The sequence below is a fragment of the Ipomoea triloba genome, chromosome 5 (assembly GCF_003576645.1).
Source record: "Ipomoea triloba cultivar NCNSP0323 chromosome 5, ASM357664v1".
Taxonomy (NCBI): domain Eukaryota; kingdom Viridiplantae; phylum Streptophyta; class Magnoliopsida; order Solanales; family Convolvulaceae; genus Ipomoea; species Ipomoea triloba.
Genome location: NC_044920.1, coordinates 16,666,767 through 16,686,608, shown reverse-complemented (window position 1 = coordinate 16,686,608; position 19,842 = coordinate 16,666,767). Strand labels below are relative to the sequence as shown.

The 19,842-nt window shown below is 36.6% G+C and overlaps 1 protein-coding gene across 1 annotated transcript; it reads left to right on the top strand.

The window, feature by feature from the left end:
* The first annotated feature begins 10,614 nt into the window (after positions 1-10,614).
* Positions 10,615-12,774, top strand: LOC116020318. The gene has a single exon (XM_031260798.1). The coding sequence runs from the start codon at positions 10,615-10,617 to the stop codon at positions 12,772-12,774; it is 2,160 nt and encodes a 719-aa protein (XP_031116658.1).
* Positions 12,775-19,842: the final 7,068 nt, after the last annotated feature.

The window sequence follows — 19,842 nt, the reverse complement described above, 5'->3', positions numbered from 1 at the left end:
GCATCAAAATATTTTTTTACTAAATCAAATAAGTACATGGCCATATAACACATCCAATATAAATAAATTTGTATACAGGAAGGTAATTAATCATCAACTGAATAATATTTTTTAAAAGACATCATAATAATAATTTTATTTACACACAAATATATATATATATATATATATATATATATATATATATATATATATATATATAATTATTTAATTATTAGAGGTAAATTTAATATTATAATAATAATTATTATTATTATTCAAAAAAAATATAGTTTATTATTTAACAGGCCCAATCCATGTACATACCTAGTATTATGTGTATTAATTAACTACCCAACAACCTAGCCCACTAATACAGCCCAACTCCGGTCCACAAACCCAACATATATAAGCCACAGAATCTGGATCAAAGTATCAAACCAAACCCCCCTATCCTATTTTCCAGTCGTCTTCTTCGCCTCTTTGCCCTAACCCCTTACTACCTCCCTCTACGCAGCAAATGGAAAGCAAGCCAAAATCATCGACCTAAAACCTGTATGATAGGAAAATTTGTTCTATAGCTTCTTCGATTTAATCTTCTGTGGTTTGAGACAAACGCCGATCGCGACCGCAAGCTAAACTCCACCACCGAGAGACTGCCGACGATGACCAACCCAGTCACAGCAGCCATTCACGGCCGACGACCTTCTCCGGTTCACCAGCGTCAATATAGACCCTCTCCGGTTCTCCCAGCGAGCAAAGACCAACACGGCCACATATCATTGCAGCAACTCCATCGACTTGAACCACCAGCCATGTGGTGAAGTTCTACAAATTTATAATTTCTATAGATTCTAGCGAACACATCTTCTAATTTCTACAGATTTCTAATTCCAGCCATATCTGCTATTTTTTTCCCAACAAATTTGGATTTTCAAATGTTATGTTCAAGCTGAACGAATACATAGATGTTGCCGGCACCAAAAAAAAGGAGGAAGAATTTGATATAAAAAAATAGGAAGAATGTTCGCTCAGCTAAGTTCATTCATCCATTTGTTATTTTTTGTTCTGAATATATAATCTATTTTAACATTTTGTAGCAGTTTTATGTGTTTGTTGTTTTATTTTTTTTCCTCTGTATGAATCTGAGGTTATGTTAGTGTCTCTTTCAAGTATCTTGGTTAATTTTTACTGAGAAAGAATTAGTTAATTTTTAAGTTTCTTGGTTACCGAATACATTTCTTAAATAGGGTTACTAAACATAATTTATATGCAATACATATGCAAATATACTGTAAGAGTTATTCATTAGTGATTAACAGTCCATTATTTTCCTGCTTTATTTGTACCTATATTGTTCTTCTTAACACAGTTGTTGAGATATTTGCACATGATGAGAATTAAATGTGATGATTTATGCAGTTAGGAATTAAGGTTGTAATACCTGGATTTGGAGAAGATTGTGGCTTCCTCTTTCTTCCTATGATTGTTGAAGTGGTTATTTTTCTCATTCTGCAGGACTTGGGTTCTGGAATCAAAAGAGACTTGGTTGAAATGATTTTTAAGATAAGAAGTGTACACACATATATAGGAGTGTATTCCCCAATGCAGGAAACTCTAAAAGTAAACTCTGTAAATTTGTTTACATTCCCAATGTCAGCTAAAGCTGGAGTACAGCTGGATTGTAAACGCACTAAAACTTTTTTCTTTGAACTTATAAAACTTTTTAATATTCTAATATTTATATAATTACATTCTTATTTCTAGAAAATGGAATGTGATGCTTATACTACCACCAGATAGACTAAGACTCCTCACAGGTTAGCTCTAATTCTTCTTGTTAGTTTTTGAAAAAAGATTTAGAATTTATTTTTGAAAAAAAGTTTTTGAAATCTTTGGTTGATGTAAAATGAAATATTCAGAAAGAATATGTTGTGGGCTATTTCTTCATTCTTTAACTGTTTGGTATAACTGCAGTATGAGATATTGTTAAGGTAATGTCCATAGGAAAGCCATAAGATAATTCGTGAGAATCCAGTCCAGGCTTTCATATTAAGATTCAACATCTACCATTAAAGCTGTTTTTTTTTTGTTAATGGTATATCAAATGGCATTAGAATTAAACACCCTAATTTCTGTAATGGTATATATGTAAAATGTTGTCGTATTTATCCAGTACCTTTATAGTAGTTGAGTNAAAAAAAAAAAAAAGCTGGAACAAATATTACCTAGCTTTGAAATCTGCAAATTCTTTACAGTCATGATTAAACCATACTTTGGTGGCAGTATATGAACTTGAAATTCTGACTTCATCTATTAAATAAAAGAAATTTAGTGCAAGGAAATTATATAGCTTAAATGAAGTTGTATTCTAACTGAATTTTTTTTATAGAAGTGATGTGAACTTACTGTCAACCCGTTTTGCTCGACAAAGTTGTAGCAAAATAATCAAAGGGCCATCGACGTGTGCATTAAAAAAAGGCATCACTGCCTCAACATGATCATCCCATAAAGTACACTTAATCCGATTGTCCCTAAAATACAATTAAATAAAATCATAAAAACATTTGAAATATGTATTTATTGTATTAATTGTTTAACTTATTGAACTTACTTGGCATCCTCAATCAGAAAATCCACCAGTTTAGAAGGATGACCAGCTATAATCTTATCTTTTGGAGAGTAAAACTCAACAACGCGACCAATGACATCTACAATGAAATTGTATGTAAAAAAATATATTTTAAAAATAAATAAATTAATTAAATTAATACTTAATAATGTACCGACCAATTATTTGTTTGTCAGAAACCACCCCTGATATTAGATCATCGAAAGACTTAAGACGAAAAATCAGGTTTGGAAAACTTTTTCTCCTGTGTCTCTGGACTTGTGTTTCGTGATTAAACTTGATCATGTATCGGTGCTCAGTTGTTTTGTACTGATAGTAGTTTGAAATCACCAGGAAATTTTTGATTGCATACACTTGACCTTCTTGTAACACATTGGTAAACTGTGGCACATATTGTTTTGGAATGCTTCCATGTACATACGTGCCCTATAAAAAAAATTATAAGGTTAAACAGCATGAAACGATTGCTTTTTTTATTTTTAAAGGAAAAGATTATTACTTAATATGAGATTACCTCAGAGTCATGAAAAAGGCATTCTTGACTCTTTATCACCTCTGTGTTTCTCCCTTCAGGAACTATGTATGTTCTGACTAATCTGAGTCTTATGGCCTTTTTGGTATAATCTGGCCTGATGTCTTTTCCTAAGACGTATAACTGAGCCATTTGCAGATTTTACAAATCAGAGATCAAAGGATTCAAAGAAACAACAAACTGGAAGGTGAATGGTGACCTGCTGCTGGTCTGAATGTATAGAATTTATAGAAGAAGATTGAAGCTTGTATAGTGGAACAATTTGAAATTGCCTCGGGGTGTTAAATTCCACTGAAAAAGGTAAATAGGTTTTGCCTATATTATGGATCTTTGTCCAAAGAGTGATTTAAGGTGGTAGTTGCCTTTTTTGTTAAGAAAGTATACTGTTTTTGTAATTTCCTGGTAGCGATAAACTCCACTGAAAAAGATTGCACCTTGTATAGTGGAACAATTTGTAATTGCCTAGGGGTGTTAAACTCCACTGAAAAAGGTAAATAGGTTTTGCCTGTATTATGGAGCTTTGTTCAATGAGTGATTTAAGGTGTTGTCCTTTCTGTCCCAAAAGTATACTGTTTTGAAGGTCCTAGTTGTGCGGACTATTTTATATTTTAATAAGGTTGTATTTTATATAATGGAGATTTGTTCTTTTGTATAAAAAAAAACAAAATAAAGAGTTATTTGAGGTGTTTGTTTTCCTTTTTGTCTCGTTTATATTTTGTGTTTTTTTTTTTTGGCAGAAGTCTACTTAATTTATTATGATGGTTGTCCAAAGTCCAAACGGTGTCACTTTGTTTAGGCGGGAAAAGCAAGAATGTGATTGGCCAAAGTTTTATGGCTTTAGTATATAGAAGGACTTCACTTTTGTCATGACAGGTAGTTTGAAACAAATTTTGATTATTTATCAATATTAGTATATTTATTTAAATGTATTTGGATAATATTGATGTTATCTAATTTGTTAATTAGATAATATCAAAAGAGTTTGAACCTATCAAAACTCTTTATCCTACAGCTATAAATAGGACCTATCATTTCTATGTAATCATCCTAGGAAAAAATCATAGAAATAGCTTTGAAGCTTATTTAGAGAATAGATATCATGATCATGAAAATAAAAGCCCCATGATCCTAAATGTAAAAGCTCCTCCCTGGAAATCATGCCTATCATGTTGATCCAAACCTCTTGAAGATCAAGCCATTTGAAATCCGGAGGTCCTTCAGAAGAACAAGCATATAAGTTCTTCTATGAAGATCAAGCCACTTGAAATCCGGAGGCCCTTCAATGGAGCGTTCAAGACATCAATTGAAGAATCAAAGGACCACATATCTAGAGCTTGTACCCATACCCACCTATTGATATATACATGTAACAGAATTTTGAATCCCAAAACAAATATATTTATTCAAATTTCTTTGTTTACAAATTGGCACGCCCAATGGGACCTCTCTGCCTCTCATTTCTTCATAGGCACATATCCTTCAACCGATATGGGGGCAAACCCCATATGAAATTTGAAATGGAGGAAGCTAAATGATACTCCTCGCTACGAGTTAAAATGGCCTAATGTTTAAGGCTCCTTGGCACGAGTTAAAACGACCTCATATTCATACTCCTTGGCACGAGTAGAAACGGCCTGATATCCATATCTCCTTGGCACAAGTTAAAACGGCCTTATTATATCTTAACTGTAGTGTCGAGACTTACTTGCACTACATACGATCGCGTGGTATATGCTCTCAAGTGGTGTACAAGCAAGTTTCGAGGGGGCATTTGTTGACACTGAAAATTTACAAATTTTGATTATTTATCAATATTAGTATATTTATTTAAATGTATTTAGATAATATTGATATTATCTAATTTGTTAATTAGATAATATCAAAAGAGTTTGAATTTATCAAAACTCTTTATCCTACCGCTATAAATATGACCGTTTATTTCTATGTATTCATCCTAGGAATAATCATAGAAATAGATTTGAAGCTTATTTAGAGAATTAGAGATCTTGATCATGAAAATAAAAGCCCCATGATCCTAAATGTAAAAGCTCCTCCTTGAAAATCATGCCTATCATGTTGATCCAAACCTCCTGAAGATCAAGACATTTGAAATCCGGAGGCCCTTTAGAAGAACAAGCATATAAGTTCTTCTTTGAAGATCAAGCCATTTGAAACCCGGAGGGCCTTCAATGGAGCGTTCAAGACATCAACTGAAGAATCAGAGGACTATATATCCAGAGCTTGTACCCACACCCCGCATTGATACTTAACATGTAACATGAATTTTGAATCCCAGATAGATATATTCAAATTTCTTTGTTTACAAATTGGCACGCCCAGTGGGACAGCTCTGCCTCTCATCTCTTCATAGGCACTGATATGGGGGCAAACCCCATATGAAATTTGAAATGGAGGAAGCTAAATGATACTCCTTGGCACGAGTTAAAACGGCCTAATGTTCAATGCTCCTTGGCACGAGTTAAAACGGCCTCATATATATCCATACTCCTTGGCACGAGTTGAAACGGCCTCATATCATGCTCCTTGGCACGAGTCAAAACGGCCTGTAGTGTCGAGACTTCCTTGCACTACATACTTTCGGGTGGTATATGCTCTCAAGTGGTGTACAAGCAAGTCTCGAGGGGGAATTTGTTGACACTGAAAATTTACAAATTTTGATTATTTATCAATATTAGTATATTTATTTAAATGTATTTGGATAGTATTGATATTATCTAATTTGTTAATTAGATAATATCAAAAGAGTTTGAACCTATAAAAACTCTTTATCCCACAGCTATAAATAGGACCTATAATTTCTATGTAATCATCCCGGGAAAATCATAATAAAAGCAGTAAAAGCCCCCCAAGCTCCTCCATGCCTATCATATTGATCCAAATCTCCAGTTGAAGATCAAGCCATTAGAACCTGGTGGCCCTTCAGAAGAACAAACATATAAGTTCTTCTTTGAAGATCAAGCCACTAGAGATCCGGGGGCCCTTCAATGGAGCGTCAAGACATCAATTGAAGAATCAGAGGATCTATCCAGAGATATTTTACCCACACACCACATTTATACTACATGTAACATGAATTTTGAATTCGATATATATTCAAATTTATTTGTTTACAGTGTCTATTCCTTTGAACCTTGAATCTGAGAGGAGAAGAAATGGGCGATTTTTCCGAATGCAACGACGAAGTGAGATAGGGTATGGGGATGGTCAATCTACTTTTATTTGGAAGCATTCCTGATGCTATTGATCCTTATATTCGTTTCTCGCGGTTGAATCAAAGCAGTGATATGACAGTGAGTGCTCTAATTAATCACGTCACTATGGATTGAGAGGAACGAGGTTGTTTGGAACAATAAACCTTGGAACCCAGTATGTGTTATAAACCAAGCGCATAACCTTCAGATTGATTGGCAGGGTGATTTGGGTCACAGAGGTGTTTTGGGAGTTGGTAATGGTTCTACTGTTTGCTTCCCTGTGGTGAATGATGATACGTTGGGAGTGTACGTCCATGCAATTGTTTTCTCGGATACAAACGATGCATATTTTGGTGCATTTGTTAAGCAACCAAATGGGGATTTCGTGGCTGCTATGAATGGACCTATACGTTCTTTAAGTGATTCGCATCTGAAGCTTTTGCTGTTAAGGAAGCTTTATCATGGGTTAAGGGAAGGGGTTTTGCTAGGATATCCATCTATTCATATTGCTAAGGCGTTTGCAAGTCTCTGAACGGTACTTCACCTGATTTTTTGTATGCAGGATGTGTGATAAGTGAATTTCAGGATTTACAACGACACTAAGCAGTGTCCTTTCAGTATGTTCTTAGATGAGTGAATATGCTTTGGCCCGAGCCGCTCGTTCTCAAACTGGTCCTCTTTATTGGTTATCTTCTTTGCCTTCATGTATTGGATTTAATGAAGTTATTTTGTTTTCAAAAAAAAAAATTTGCCACATAAGATGTCATGTCATTCATCTTACATGCTTAACCTGAAAGCAATCTACTAAAAATGCTATATATTTGCACAAATTTATAGAGTTAAATTGTATCTTTTTTTGTTCAATGGCACAATTACATTTGATGACCCGGCCTATTTGATGCTTTTTCCCATATAAATATTACACCATTCATTATATGTAAAAATCAATCTATCCCTTATTCGTATATCAAAGCCTAAGCCTTTCCCTTATACAAATTATTCACTGTTATTTCTTGAAACAATTCTGTTAGCTGAGTGCTGAAAGGCTCTACTTGTAAGCTGACATTTCAAGTGAAGCAATAATCTCTCAAAAAAAAACTGATCTTACCTCCTTGTCAGCTTGAATTCTCCTGGATCATGCAAGTTTTTCTCTCATCCAGGTGATGAGCTCCTCCCTCTCATCCCCATTGATGAGCTTTAATTCCTTCTCAACCTACCTGATTCTCCCCGAATCTCCACCATTATTGTTCAGATTCCATACCCCTGCTTCAACTCCCAGAATCTTTATTATTCTCACCAATCTCCTTTATTAACCAACACTCAACTTTTAACCCCTGTCCCATTTACATCATCTCCACTCTCCCCTTACACCAATCTTTCACACACCTTGCCCCAAACCATCCGTCCCTCACTATGGCTTCCAGCAGCAACCACGCGGCAGATTTAGCTCAAGAATACGAAGCAATGTCCCTAAGAGTCGAGGAGGAAGTGGAGTTCCCCATTGAAGATGGCGACAGTTCTGACCTTCTCGTTGAAACCCCTTTCATCCTGGTCGGGAAGCTCCTCACAGAGAAAACCACCCGCTTCAACTACCTAAAAGACACAATGGCATCAGTTTGGAGACCTAAGAAAGGTATGATGGCCAAGGAAGTCTCTACCAACCTTTTCCTCTTCTACTTTGTTCATGAAGTTGATATACGGAAGGTGCTCAACAACGGCCCCTGGTGTTATGAACAAACCCTCCTCATCCTAAAACAAATCGAACCAAATACCTCCCCCCATGGCATCCAACTCATCCATGCTGACTTCTGGGTTCAAGCTTATAACATTCCTACGAGCATGCAAACCAAGAAAACTGTAGAAATGACACAGTGAACTCAGAGGGACTCTGGAAAGATTTCATGCGGGTCAGAGTGCAAATGGATATATCAAAACCCCTCAAAAGGAAGATGAAAGTCAAACCTTCAAGGAGTGTACCTTTCTACATCGAGTTCAAATACGAAAGACTCCCAACCTTCTGCTTCCTATGCGGACTGATCGGCCACAATGAGAATTCCTGCGACATTCTCTTCGATTCGAACACTGGAAACATTGAGAGGGCATATGGTCCTGAACTCAGGGCAACTGGTCGGAGATCCCAACCCTACGCCGGTCAACGGTGGATACTCCCCGAACTTCCCCGCCGGAAACCTGATGGAGAATCACAAACAGAAGGAGTAAGGCAAAAGAACACTTTTGCTACTGACAATTCCTCAGCTCAAACAGACATTCCCAACGAGGAAACTGCATAACAGATGGATCAGTCCACCACTTTTGTCTCCAGTCACTCAGCATGGAGCCGTGCACCGCATTAATGACCACCTGTCTACGCGTGGTAAGAATTTAATGCAGATTGATGTTAGGTCTCCTGCCCCATGCGCTGACCCCACAGACAATGGGTCTCCAATCGGTCTTAGTACTGATATCATTGGGCTCAAAAGAAAGAAAATAGACTTTGGGCCGGTCCATGTTACTAATTTCACTATTCATCAGGATGATTTCACCTTTCCAGACGGGTCTTTAAACTTGCTAGAGGCGGGTCCTGCGCATCAGGCCCGCCTAGATCAATGAGTCTTATTGCTTGGAACTGTCGCAGGCTTGGGAACCCTACAACAGTTCAATTCCTTGTGGACTTGATCCACCATAAGAAACCCATTCTTGTTTTTCTCATGGAAACTCTCCAAACCTCCAGTAAAATCCAATCCCTTAAATCCAAATTGGGCCTCCCTGGTTCCTTTGTCATAGATTGCATGGGACATAGCGGGGGCTTGGCCCTTTTGTGGGCAGAAAACATCTCAGTTGCTATACAGAGCTATTCCCCCAATCACATTGATGTCAACCTAACCCTCCCAAACATTCCTAACCCATGGAGATTCACCGGCTTCTATGGCCATCCCGAAAGATCCAAGAGGCGCAACTCATGGCAACTTCTTCGCAATCTCTCTACGGACAGTAGTCTACCATGGGTCATCATGGGTGACTTTAACGACATAAGAAGTCCTAGTGAAAAGATTGGAAGACACCCACAGCCTCGCTGGCTCATGGACGGCTTTAACTCCGCAATCAACAGCTCCGGGTTATCTGACCTTAAAATTCATGGTCACAAATTCACATGGGATAGAGGCAGAGGCACCCCTCACTGGGTCCAAGAGTGTCTCGACCGTGTCCTTGCCTCCCAGTCCTGGTTGGAGCTTTTTGACAGAGATGTAGCTGAATCGATTATCACCCCGGTCAGCGACCATTTACCTGTAATCATGCAGCCGATTCCCACTGTCAAGAGCAAAAGAGAACCCAAGTTCAAGTTCGAAAATCTATGGCTCAAAGAATCTGATTGCAGAACACTTGTTGCAGAATCCTGGCATTCTTCTCGTGGCGCAAATCTTATCATCAGACTCAATTCTTGCAGCAAGGCCCTATGGGATTGGGGCAGAAGATTGACATCTTACTTCCAGCCTAAAATCAACCAATGCCTCAGACAGATGGACACTTTTAGACATAGATTAGACAACAATGGCGTTCTTGCCTTCTCAGCTGCCCAGAAGAACTGCATCCACCTCCTCCATCAGCAGAACACATATTGGAAACAAAGAGCGAAAACTTTCTGGCACAAAAACGGAGATATAAATTCTAGCTTCTTCCACAAATCAGTCACAAAAAGAAGAAGACATAATGCCATCAACAAGCTCAAAATCAACGCCGGTGATTGGGTTGAGAAGGGACCAGCTCTCAGCGAGGTAATTCTTAACTATTTCTCTACTCTTTTTTCTTCAGCTGTTGGTGACCCTAGTCCTGTGCTCAACTGTATTCAACCAAAAATCACTCATGATCAGAACCTGCTTCTCTTACGCCCTGCCAATGGTGAGGAAGTAAAACGAGCTGTTTTCTCAATGCACCCCGACAAATCCCCAGGGCCGGATGGGTTCAATCCCGGATTTTATCAAGCGTTTTGGGACATTATTGGGAAAGACATTACCTATCTATGCAATGACTTTATTGTTTCTGGAAAGCTGCCTCAGGGTCTTAATAGTACGCACATCGTCCTAATTCCAAAAAAGACCACTCCGGAAACCATGGGCGATCTCCGACCCATTGCCCTTTGCAATGTGGCCTACAAGATAGTATCCAAGGTGTTGGCAAACTGATTGAAATCTCTCCTGGACAAGGTAATTGCAGAAAATCATAGCGCGTTTGTGCCCGGAAGACTCATATCAGACAATATCATGGTAGCCTTTGAGACTCATCAGTATCTGAAACGCAAGAGACAAGGCAGAGATGGCTTTCTCGCTCTTAAGCTCGACATGAGTAAGGCTTTTGACCGCGTGGAATGGCCCCTTCTCCAGGCTATGCTTCACAAATTCGGCTTTGACAATAAATGGATCTCTCTAATCATGAAGTGTGTTTCTACAGTGGACTATCATATTGCTCATGATGGTAATCTTATTGGCCCTATCTTACCAACCAGAGGTCTTCGACAGGGTGACCCAATCTCACCATATCTGTTCATTATCATCGCTGAAGGTTTGAGCGCTATGATAAAAAATGCTGAATCAAAAGGCCTCCTTCATGGCATTCAAATTGCTCGTGGAGCCCCAAAAATCTCCCATCTTCTATTCGCAGATGACAGTTTTCTGTTTTGTAAGGCTACAATCACCGAAACTCAGGCAGTGAAGCTCATTCTTGATGATTATGCTTCGGCATTTGAACAGTTTGTCAATTTTAATAAATCTTCACTTTTCTTCAGTCCAAATGTCACAGATAACTTGAGAGCCTCCATCTGCAGTATTCTTCGTGTTGAAGGTGTAGGAAATTCTGGTACATACCTCGGATTACCCTCTCTAATTGGCAGAAACAAGAAAGAGATTCTTGGCTTCCTGAAAAACAAAGTTCTCAATAAGATTCATAGTTGGGATCACAAGTTCCTATCAAAAGCTGGTAAAGAGGTTCTTATCAAAAGTGTTATTCAAGCACTTCCAGCTTATGCCATGAGTGTTTTCCACATTCAAAAGGACATCATAAGGGAGATTGAAAGTGCCATTAATGCTTTTTGGTGGGGGGCTGAATACGGTAGCAGGAAAGGCATTCATTGGAAAGCTTGGTCCAATATGTGTGCTCCCAAAGATTGGGGAGGTATAGGCTTCCGGAGGTTTGATTTGTTTAATACTGCACTTCTTTGTAAACAGCGGAGGTTTGATTTGTTTAATACTGCACTTCTTTGTAAACAGGCTTGGAGGCTCATCCAACATCCGACCTCATTGGTCGCGAGAGTTTACCAAGCAAAATACTATCCTGGAACCTCATTCTTCGATGCTCGAAAAGCAAAATACTATCCTGGAACCTCATTCTTCGATGCTCGAATCGGTAGCAATCCATCGTACATCTGGAATAGCCTCTTGACTGCTAAGGATATCATTAGGCGTCACAGCCGTTGGAGAATTGGCAATGGTAACACGGTTAAGATTTGGAAGGATAAATGGTTGCCGGATAACTCAAATCCATCTATCACCACTGCACCTTACCCTTTCATGCAGGATGCTAATGTGGCTTCTCTCTTCACCTCTCATTCCAAATGCTGGGACACAGAGATCATTCAGGAAATTTTCAATCGCAGGGACGTGGCTCTCATATCCAATATACCTCTGTCCATCTCCAACAGAGAAGACAAACTAATATGGATGTGTGAGGAACGCGGACATTTCACAGTCAAAAGCTATTATAGGGTTATCCTGGGGGAACATTCAGCTGATACTAAAAAAGACTGGGCAACTATGTGGAAATGTAGAATCCCACCAAAAGTGAAAACATTTATGTGGCAAGCATGCTCCTCGTGTCTCCCCACGGCTGATCTCCTGCGTGCAAAAAGGGTGAATTGTGATACCCTCTGCCGAATGTGCCATAATTCAGATGAGAGTATCTTGCATCTTCTGGCTCACTACCCCTTTGCTTCACTTTGCTGGAACCTCTCCGACATCAACATCTCTTCCTCGGCAGCAACCTCCTTGGGTGACTGGTTCGTGCAGAATAGTAAAAATGCAACCTCCTTGGGTGACTGGTTCGTGCAGAATAGTAAAAATCTTGAGAAGTCCAAGTGCAATTTGATGCTTAATAGTAAAAATCTTGAGAAGTCCAAGTGCAATTTGATGCTTATGATCTGCTGGTATCTTTGGTTTGCTAGGAATGAAAAGGTCTGGAACAATGTCTCCCTCACGCCTGCAATCATTGTGGAAAAAGCCAAAGCTCACCTATACGAATGGACTACTATTGTGGAAAAAGCCAAAGCTCACCTATACGAATGGACTACTGTGCAAGATAAAGCCAAAGCTCACCTATACGAATGGACTACTGTGCAAGATAAAGATATTTTCTCCCCACAATCCCAGTAGTCCTTCACTACCAGTTGGAGAAAACCACCTCAAGGTTGGCTCAAGCTTAATGTGGATGCAGCTGTCAACACTTCCAGAGGACGTATGAGCTTCGGTTGGATTCTTCGAGACGACCATGGTGATTTCAAAGCAGCAGTTAGCCTCCCTTGGTGTGGCCTTTACTCAGTTAAGGAAGCGAAGGCAATGGCTGTTCGAGAAGCCCTTAGTTGGCTTAAGGACAATCACTTTTCTCACTGCCTCCTGGAGACTGATGCTCTACAGATCCTCCAAAGTCTCAAAAATCCTTCTTTTGATTCTCATTTTGATCTCATTCTTCATGATGTAAAAGATTTATTATCATCTCTTAACGATGTCTCTATCTCGTTTGTTAAGCGTTCAGCGAACCGGATTGCCCATTTGTTAGCCCGGGAATCCCTTTCTATGTCTGTTCGCAGGGTGTGGACTGACCTCCCGCCCTCTTTCATTGTAAGCTCTTTGTCTGCGGACCTTTATTAATGAAGTCTTTGTCTGTTTTCAAAAAAAAAAAAAAAAAGATTCTGAGAAACCTGCAAAAAAACCTTCAGTCCAAAATATGTACTTATTACTGCACTTTTGGGTTAAGTAATACACGACGACTACATTGCTAGTATGCAGGTTAGTTGTCTGAGTGTGTTGGACAGAAGTCGGTAAAGGGACAAATCTAACATTTTGTCTTTCGAAAATGTGACGGTATATAAGAAAATAATGTTGTTTTTTTATTGTGAACTATAACCAGGGCCGGTCCAAACATTTTAGAGGCCCTGGGCGAAATTATAAAAATGGGCCCCCGACGTAATTATAAAAATGGGTCCGTATATTAAAAACTAAAATTTAAATTTAATAATACTAAAAAAAAAATATCAAATAAAATACTATTAGAAAATTTTCGGATATTTTTTAAATACAAAAGTAATCATTACAAAAAAAATCTTTTTTCTTTTTTCTTTTTTCATGCCCGTCGATGACTGATGTTTTTTAAATACTAAAGTAATCTTTTTTTTTACCATAAGATAAATGCTTTTTAGGTAACATTATATAAAACAATTTTAAAAACTGTGTATAAGAAAATAACAAAAGCACTTGAATATTTTTAAAAAGTTCTACTCATCAGTTGTATCAGTATCACAAACAACTACACAACCACGATTTTTTGTTCTTTTCTTCTAAACTCGGTAACTCATGGTAATTATAATTCAAAAATTATATATATATATATATATTCTAGAATTACATAAATCACAAAACTCATAATCCAAACAAACATTACATATTTGCATTTCTCATTGAAGGATTATAGATTCATAGCCTCTAAATCCCTAATGCCTTATATAGGTGACTGAACAAATTACAAATAGAAGAAAACTTACCAGTTACAACAGACAATGGGCCCAAACCGGCAAACAAATGAACGATCGTTGATTAATCGAATTGAAAATTTTTTTATTGAAGAAGACGAATGGGTTAGCCGGTTAGAGTGTCGATTCTAATAAATAAAAGATAATTAGGTGTCCTCAACTACTCGTGTCGATTTTATTTCTAAATTGTTGTTAAATTAAGCATAGCTTCCTGCACTCCCATATATTCTTTATTTTTTGTTTTCTAATATAATTATAACACTATAATATATATGTATACATATACCTATATATCGATGGCCCCTTCTAGCATGGGGCTCTGGGCGGTCGTCCATCTCGCCTGTGCTAAGGACCAGCCCTGACTATAATTTAATGGTAAACGCTTAATACTAATAAGTGGTTATTATTAGAGCCAGGTCACGTACCCGTCCAGCCTAACGGTTTGGGAGCACATAGAAGGGAGCACATAGAAGTAAATCGAGGAAGTGATTTTTGTTTTTGTTTTTTTTTTTTAAACCTCTAGAGCCATCAACGATAGGTTCTTGTTTCAGCATTCAGCAGTCATCATCTCTGTCAATGACTTTTCGCTTGTAAAAGATAAATTAGAATTCAAGAAGCAAAACTTATTCAAAATATAACTTTAGGTCATTGCCAGCAAGGAACTCCCATTTATTTAATTTTTGTTTTGAAGAAAAAGGGTTTGATGCATGCCTGCCTAGTGTCAACTTTCTTTGCACTTCCTGAAGATTTCATGGCGATGGAGTTGCGGTTTCGTAAGCAATGATGATGTCATTCTCATGCACAAAATGCAGTGAGAATATATTCTTATGATAATCTCATTATTGTTGCTTGATCATATATTCTTATGACTTTTTCTTTTACGGGGTCTTTATTTTTAATATCTTCTTGTAAATATGTAAAGATTAAGAATATGTTGACTATGAAAAGAGAAATAAGAAAGCTATATATATATATATATATATATATATATATATATAGAGAGAGAGAGAGAGAGAGAGAGAGAGATAGATAGGGTAGAGTTCAAGTGTGGACGCGTCTTTAACTTGTGAATAGTGTGGCCTCATCACTATGTATACAGATATGCACCACTTAGTGTTAGAAAATGCACCACACAAATATGCACCGTTAGGTACACATCACCAAAAAAACACACTACTAAGTATGAAAATATACACCACACAGTGTTTGGAAATGCACAATTAGGGGCAGCCGGGCAAGGGAGTTATGGTGCATTATTTTGGGTGTGTGGTGTGTTTTTTTGGTGTTTTTGTGTATTTTCATGTGGTGCGTTTTCTAACATCGAGTGGTATGTCCGCACTATTCACACGTTAAGACGCGTCCACACTTAAACAGATTTCTATATATATGTGTGTGTGTGTGCGCGCGCGCGCGCGTGCGTGTGTGTTTGTATGCTAGTTTTTTCACGCGCATTGCGCAAATAGGATAATGCCCAATATTTATTTTTAAATAAATACTTTAAAGTATATCAATACAAGAGTATATATGAGATGTTCATGCATATGTAATTGAATGTTGAATTTGTTTATTTAAATTGGTAATTCAAAGTATATGAATGCAAGATAATATATGAGAGGTTGATTATAATTGTCACTAAAATAAATGTTTGCAATTTTGTAAAAATGATAGTCTAAATACTTAGTCTAAAAAAAGATAGTATAGTATAAATTCCTTTAAAAAAAAGAGTATAAATAAATACTACTTTTGGTAATAAAAATTTATACATTTTAAATACGATTTACCTTTAAAGTGAACAACTGTGATGTAGTCCAAAAAAATATTATGGGGTAGTTTTCCGTTTCAATTTATTGAATTATTTGAATGTCTCTTTGTCAACAAATCTTCCCCAAGTAGTTAATATGATTTGAAGGTAATGAATATTTGCATTGTAGAAAATAAAGACAATATAACTAATGAAATTATATCTCTTTTATTTATTTTTTTTGATAATGAATAATTTTTATTGTAGAAGATAAAGACATATAACTAATGAAATTATATATCTTTTTAAATTTTTTGATAATGAATCATTTGTATTGTAAATTAAAGAAATGCATATGTATTTTTTGTTGTTGTAATTACTAATTTATTTAATAAGAGTAATAGGGTGGGGCTAACTTTTCAATTTTTCAATAATATACTCAAAATATTCCTAGTATATGTTTAACAATTATCCAAATTCTGATTGGGATGAGGTTCGAACCTAAGACCTTTCTTATAGAAATTACTTTGCATATGTATTATTATTATTATTATTATTATTATTATTATTATTATTATTTTGTAATTACTAATTTATTTAATTTAATAAGAGTAATAGATTGAGGTACTCACTTTTCAATTTTTTCAATAATATAATCAAACATATTCGCAGTATATGTTTAACAATTATCCAAACTTTGATTGGGATGAGGTTCAAACCTAACACATTTTTTTATAGAAATTACTTAGTAAGTTAAAAGTTAACGGAATATTCCGTTACTAAAGTTTATACTAACGGAATGTGGGTTATATAAAGGAAGAAAATAATATAATGAAAATAATATATATATATATATATATATATATATATATATATATATATATATATATATATATATATATTTGAGACGGATCAGTTGAGAACCAATTAACCAAGAGAGAATTGAGAATCAATCGTAGTTGTCCACATGTTCAAATCTAACAGATCAGAAACTTTGTTTTTTTTTTTTTATTTTATGAAAACACAGTGACATTTTCGTAAATAGTTGAATTTCGGAATGCAAGTAAATTGTGTTAAAAGTGCATATAAAAGTGCAACAAACAATTTTCATTGAGCATCAATATTAAGTGCACCTAACGTTATCATTAAGTGTACCAATGTGAAAGATGTTATACTTAGGCACACCAATGTTAAAAAGACAAATTACTTGCACTATTAAGTAAAAAATAATGGCCCTTTTAAGTGATTTTATTTGCAAACTGCACTAGTTACTTGCAACAAGTTTAAGTTATTTACAAAAATGCCACCGCGTCTTCTTTTTTTTTAATTAAATATGATCCATTAAATTTGTATATGTGGACAATTGTAATTGGTTCTCAATTCTTTTCTGGGCATTCGTTTTCACATGAGAGTGCCCCTATGTGTGTGTGTGTGTGTGTATATGTATAGGCCTAGGTTTTGGTGCAGTAAAGGCCTCAGGTGAAAAATGTGTTGGAATGAAACAAATGAAAAAGAAGCCTTAGGTGAAAAATATGATGTAGTCTCATCCATTGATTCAACTCAGATCAACGTTCAGAATGAAACAAATTTTTAAAAATTGTAATGACATTATGGTAATTTTGTGTAAGTTAATTTTTTTTTTTTTTTGTCTTCTAAAGAAATTTACCCTTCTTCTAGAACACATTGTTATACCTTCTAGAGCACAATGTTGTTCCTTTGTAGTGAATATTGTTTTGTCTTATAGTGCATATTGTTGAGCATGAACACATTGTTTAGCCTTCCAGAGCACATTGTTATGTCTTGCAATGCACATTATTGTGCCTTCCAATTTTTAGATCATAGGTGTTATATATTTATATTTTTAAAGATCATTTGATCATGAATAAATCACTAATTAGTAATTACTAATTTTAGTTAAATATTGTGATCTTTTATTATTTGTGTTAAAGATCATGCATTAAATTTAGTCTTTTCAATAATTGTTTCATAATTTTCTACTTACAGAGCACATTTTTGTCTTTTCAGAGTTCTAGTGCACATTGTTCCTTCTTTCAGAGCACATTGTTGTTCATCCAAGCTTTAACATTATAGGTATTATACATATAAAGAACATTTGATCTTGAATGAATCACTATGGCTGAGATTCCACCGCATGTTTCACCTACGGCCTTCACCGCATCATAACCTAGGCCTAGACCGCCTAGACGCTAGTCTCACTAGTACAAAAACACACATACACTACACCTCTAAATGTCTTTTCGCTACACCTGTAGAGGTGTAGCGGATGGAAGTGACTCTAAAAGTCCTTGACTTTTCGCTACACCTTTACAGGTGTAGCGGAAAGTATTTTTTTAATTAAAAAAAAAAAGAGAACTTTCCGCTACACCTGCTCTGAAGCGGGTGTAGCGTAAAGTATTTTTTTAATTAAAAAAAATAGTTTACGCTACACCCGCTCGAGCAAGTGTAGTGGAAAGTCATACTTTTTTCAATATATATATATTCTACTATAATAAAGCAAAACCTTTTTCCGCCAAATATTTAATGATGAAACAAAACAGTAGAAGTTTCTAAGATCAAAACGCATTGCAAATACAACATAAGCTAGCTACTACTGATCTGTGAAGATCCCATTGAATACAATCACCAAAGTGATTGGTTCATTCATGGCAAGAGCCAAGATGGCCACCTTCCACTATCAGAGCCGAGGTGGGACCAACAGCAATTCTGGCATCAATTTCTAAGTAGAAGTCTAGCAATTTTATCAGCCAATGTCCCCCTAGTAAATGAACCTATAGTAGCACCAGCAAGAATTGCACTAAGGCCATCCCCCATGGTTGAATTTCATTTGGTTTTGGAATAGTAAAACACATTTGATCAGCTTTTGTCAAATGGGAATGGGGTGTTTTTATTGAATTCTTTCTCCTGCAAGTTGGGGTGTTTTGCAGGTTTGAATGGGTCCTATTGAGTAGCTAGGCGCAATATTCGCGCCCAGGTGCACGCGCTCGCCTGAACGCGTAAATTTTTTTTTTTAGTTTTTGTTTTGTTTCTTGTTTTTCTTTTTCTTTTTTTCCTCCACTCTCATTTTCTCTTTCCTAATCACACTTACAAAAACACCTCAAAACCCACACCCAAGTTCAACTATTGGGGAAGGCCTAACAATCCATCCTATCAAGAACATGACAAACAAAAGACAAATTTTGATTCCTTCATTCTTGCATAGAATTAGCATTTTCATTACCTCCAAGCTCATTTTCTGGATGGATTTTAATTTTTTTTGTCAAGTTCATACTTCAATCTGTTAATATATTTTGAACAATATATATTAAAATAAAAAAAATATATAGCAAACAACCAGTGAACAATAGAAATCACATGGAGTATATATAGCAAACAATCAATGAACAATAGAAATCACATATGAACTCTAAAGCTGCACAAAGGAGAAGCAACACGGCCGGAACCCAGCCATCTATCCTTCGTCGTCCGCAGCACTGGATCTGAGCTCTCACCGGATCTAGAGGTAGGCACTAGAGATGGAAACCCTTGTTTGATTTTAGAGTTTAGGAGAAGAAATAAATAACTAAAAAAAAATTGAAATACATAAATAAAAATTCGAAAGTAGACATACCGGTAGCTTCGGCGAAGGAAGGGCGGCTGAGACTTCAGTGGTGGCGTCGGATGGCAACTTCGGCGGAGGAATGGTGGCGGTAGCTGAACGTTGACAGTGTCAGCTGTGGTTTCAGATCTGTTGGCGGCGGAAATGGGGAAGGAAATGGCGGTCAGATGTGGTCTCGGGCTTGGAGGAGAGGAAATGGCAGTCGGATGTGGTTAGTTGTGGTCTCGGCTCTGGATTTCACGATGGAGGAGAGGAAATGCGTGAGGAAATAATGGTGAGCATCTGTTTGTTTTGTTCTTTTTTTTATTTAAATTTTCCCTTGACTTTCCGCTGCACCC

What these genes read in the sequence shown, in the direction of transcription:
- LOC116020318 (XM_031260798.1), top strand. Translation starts at nt 10,615, where the DNA reads ATGGTAGCCTTTGAGACTCATCAGTATCTGAAACGCAAGAGACAAGGC.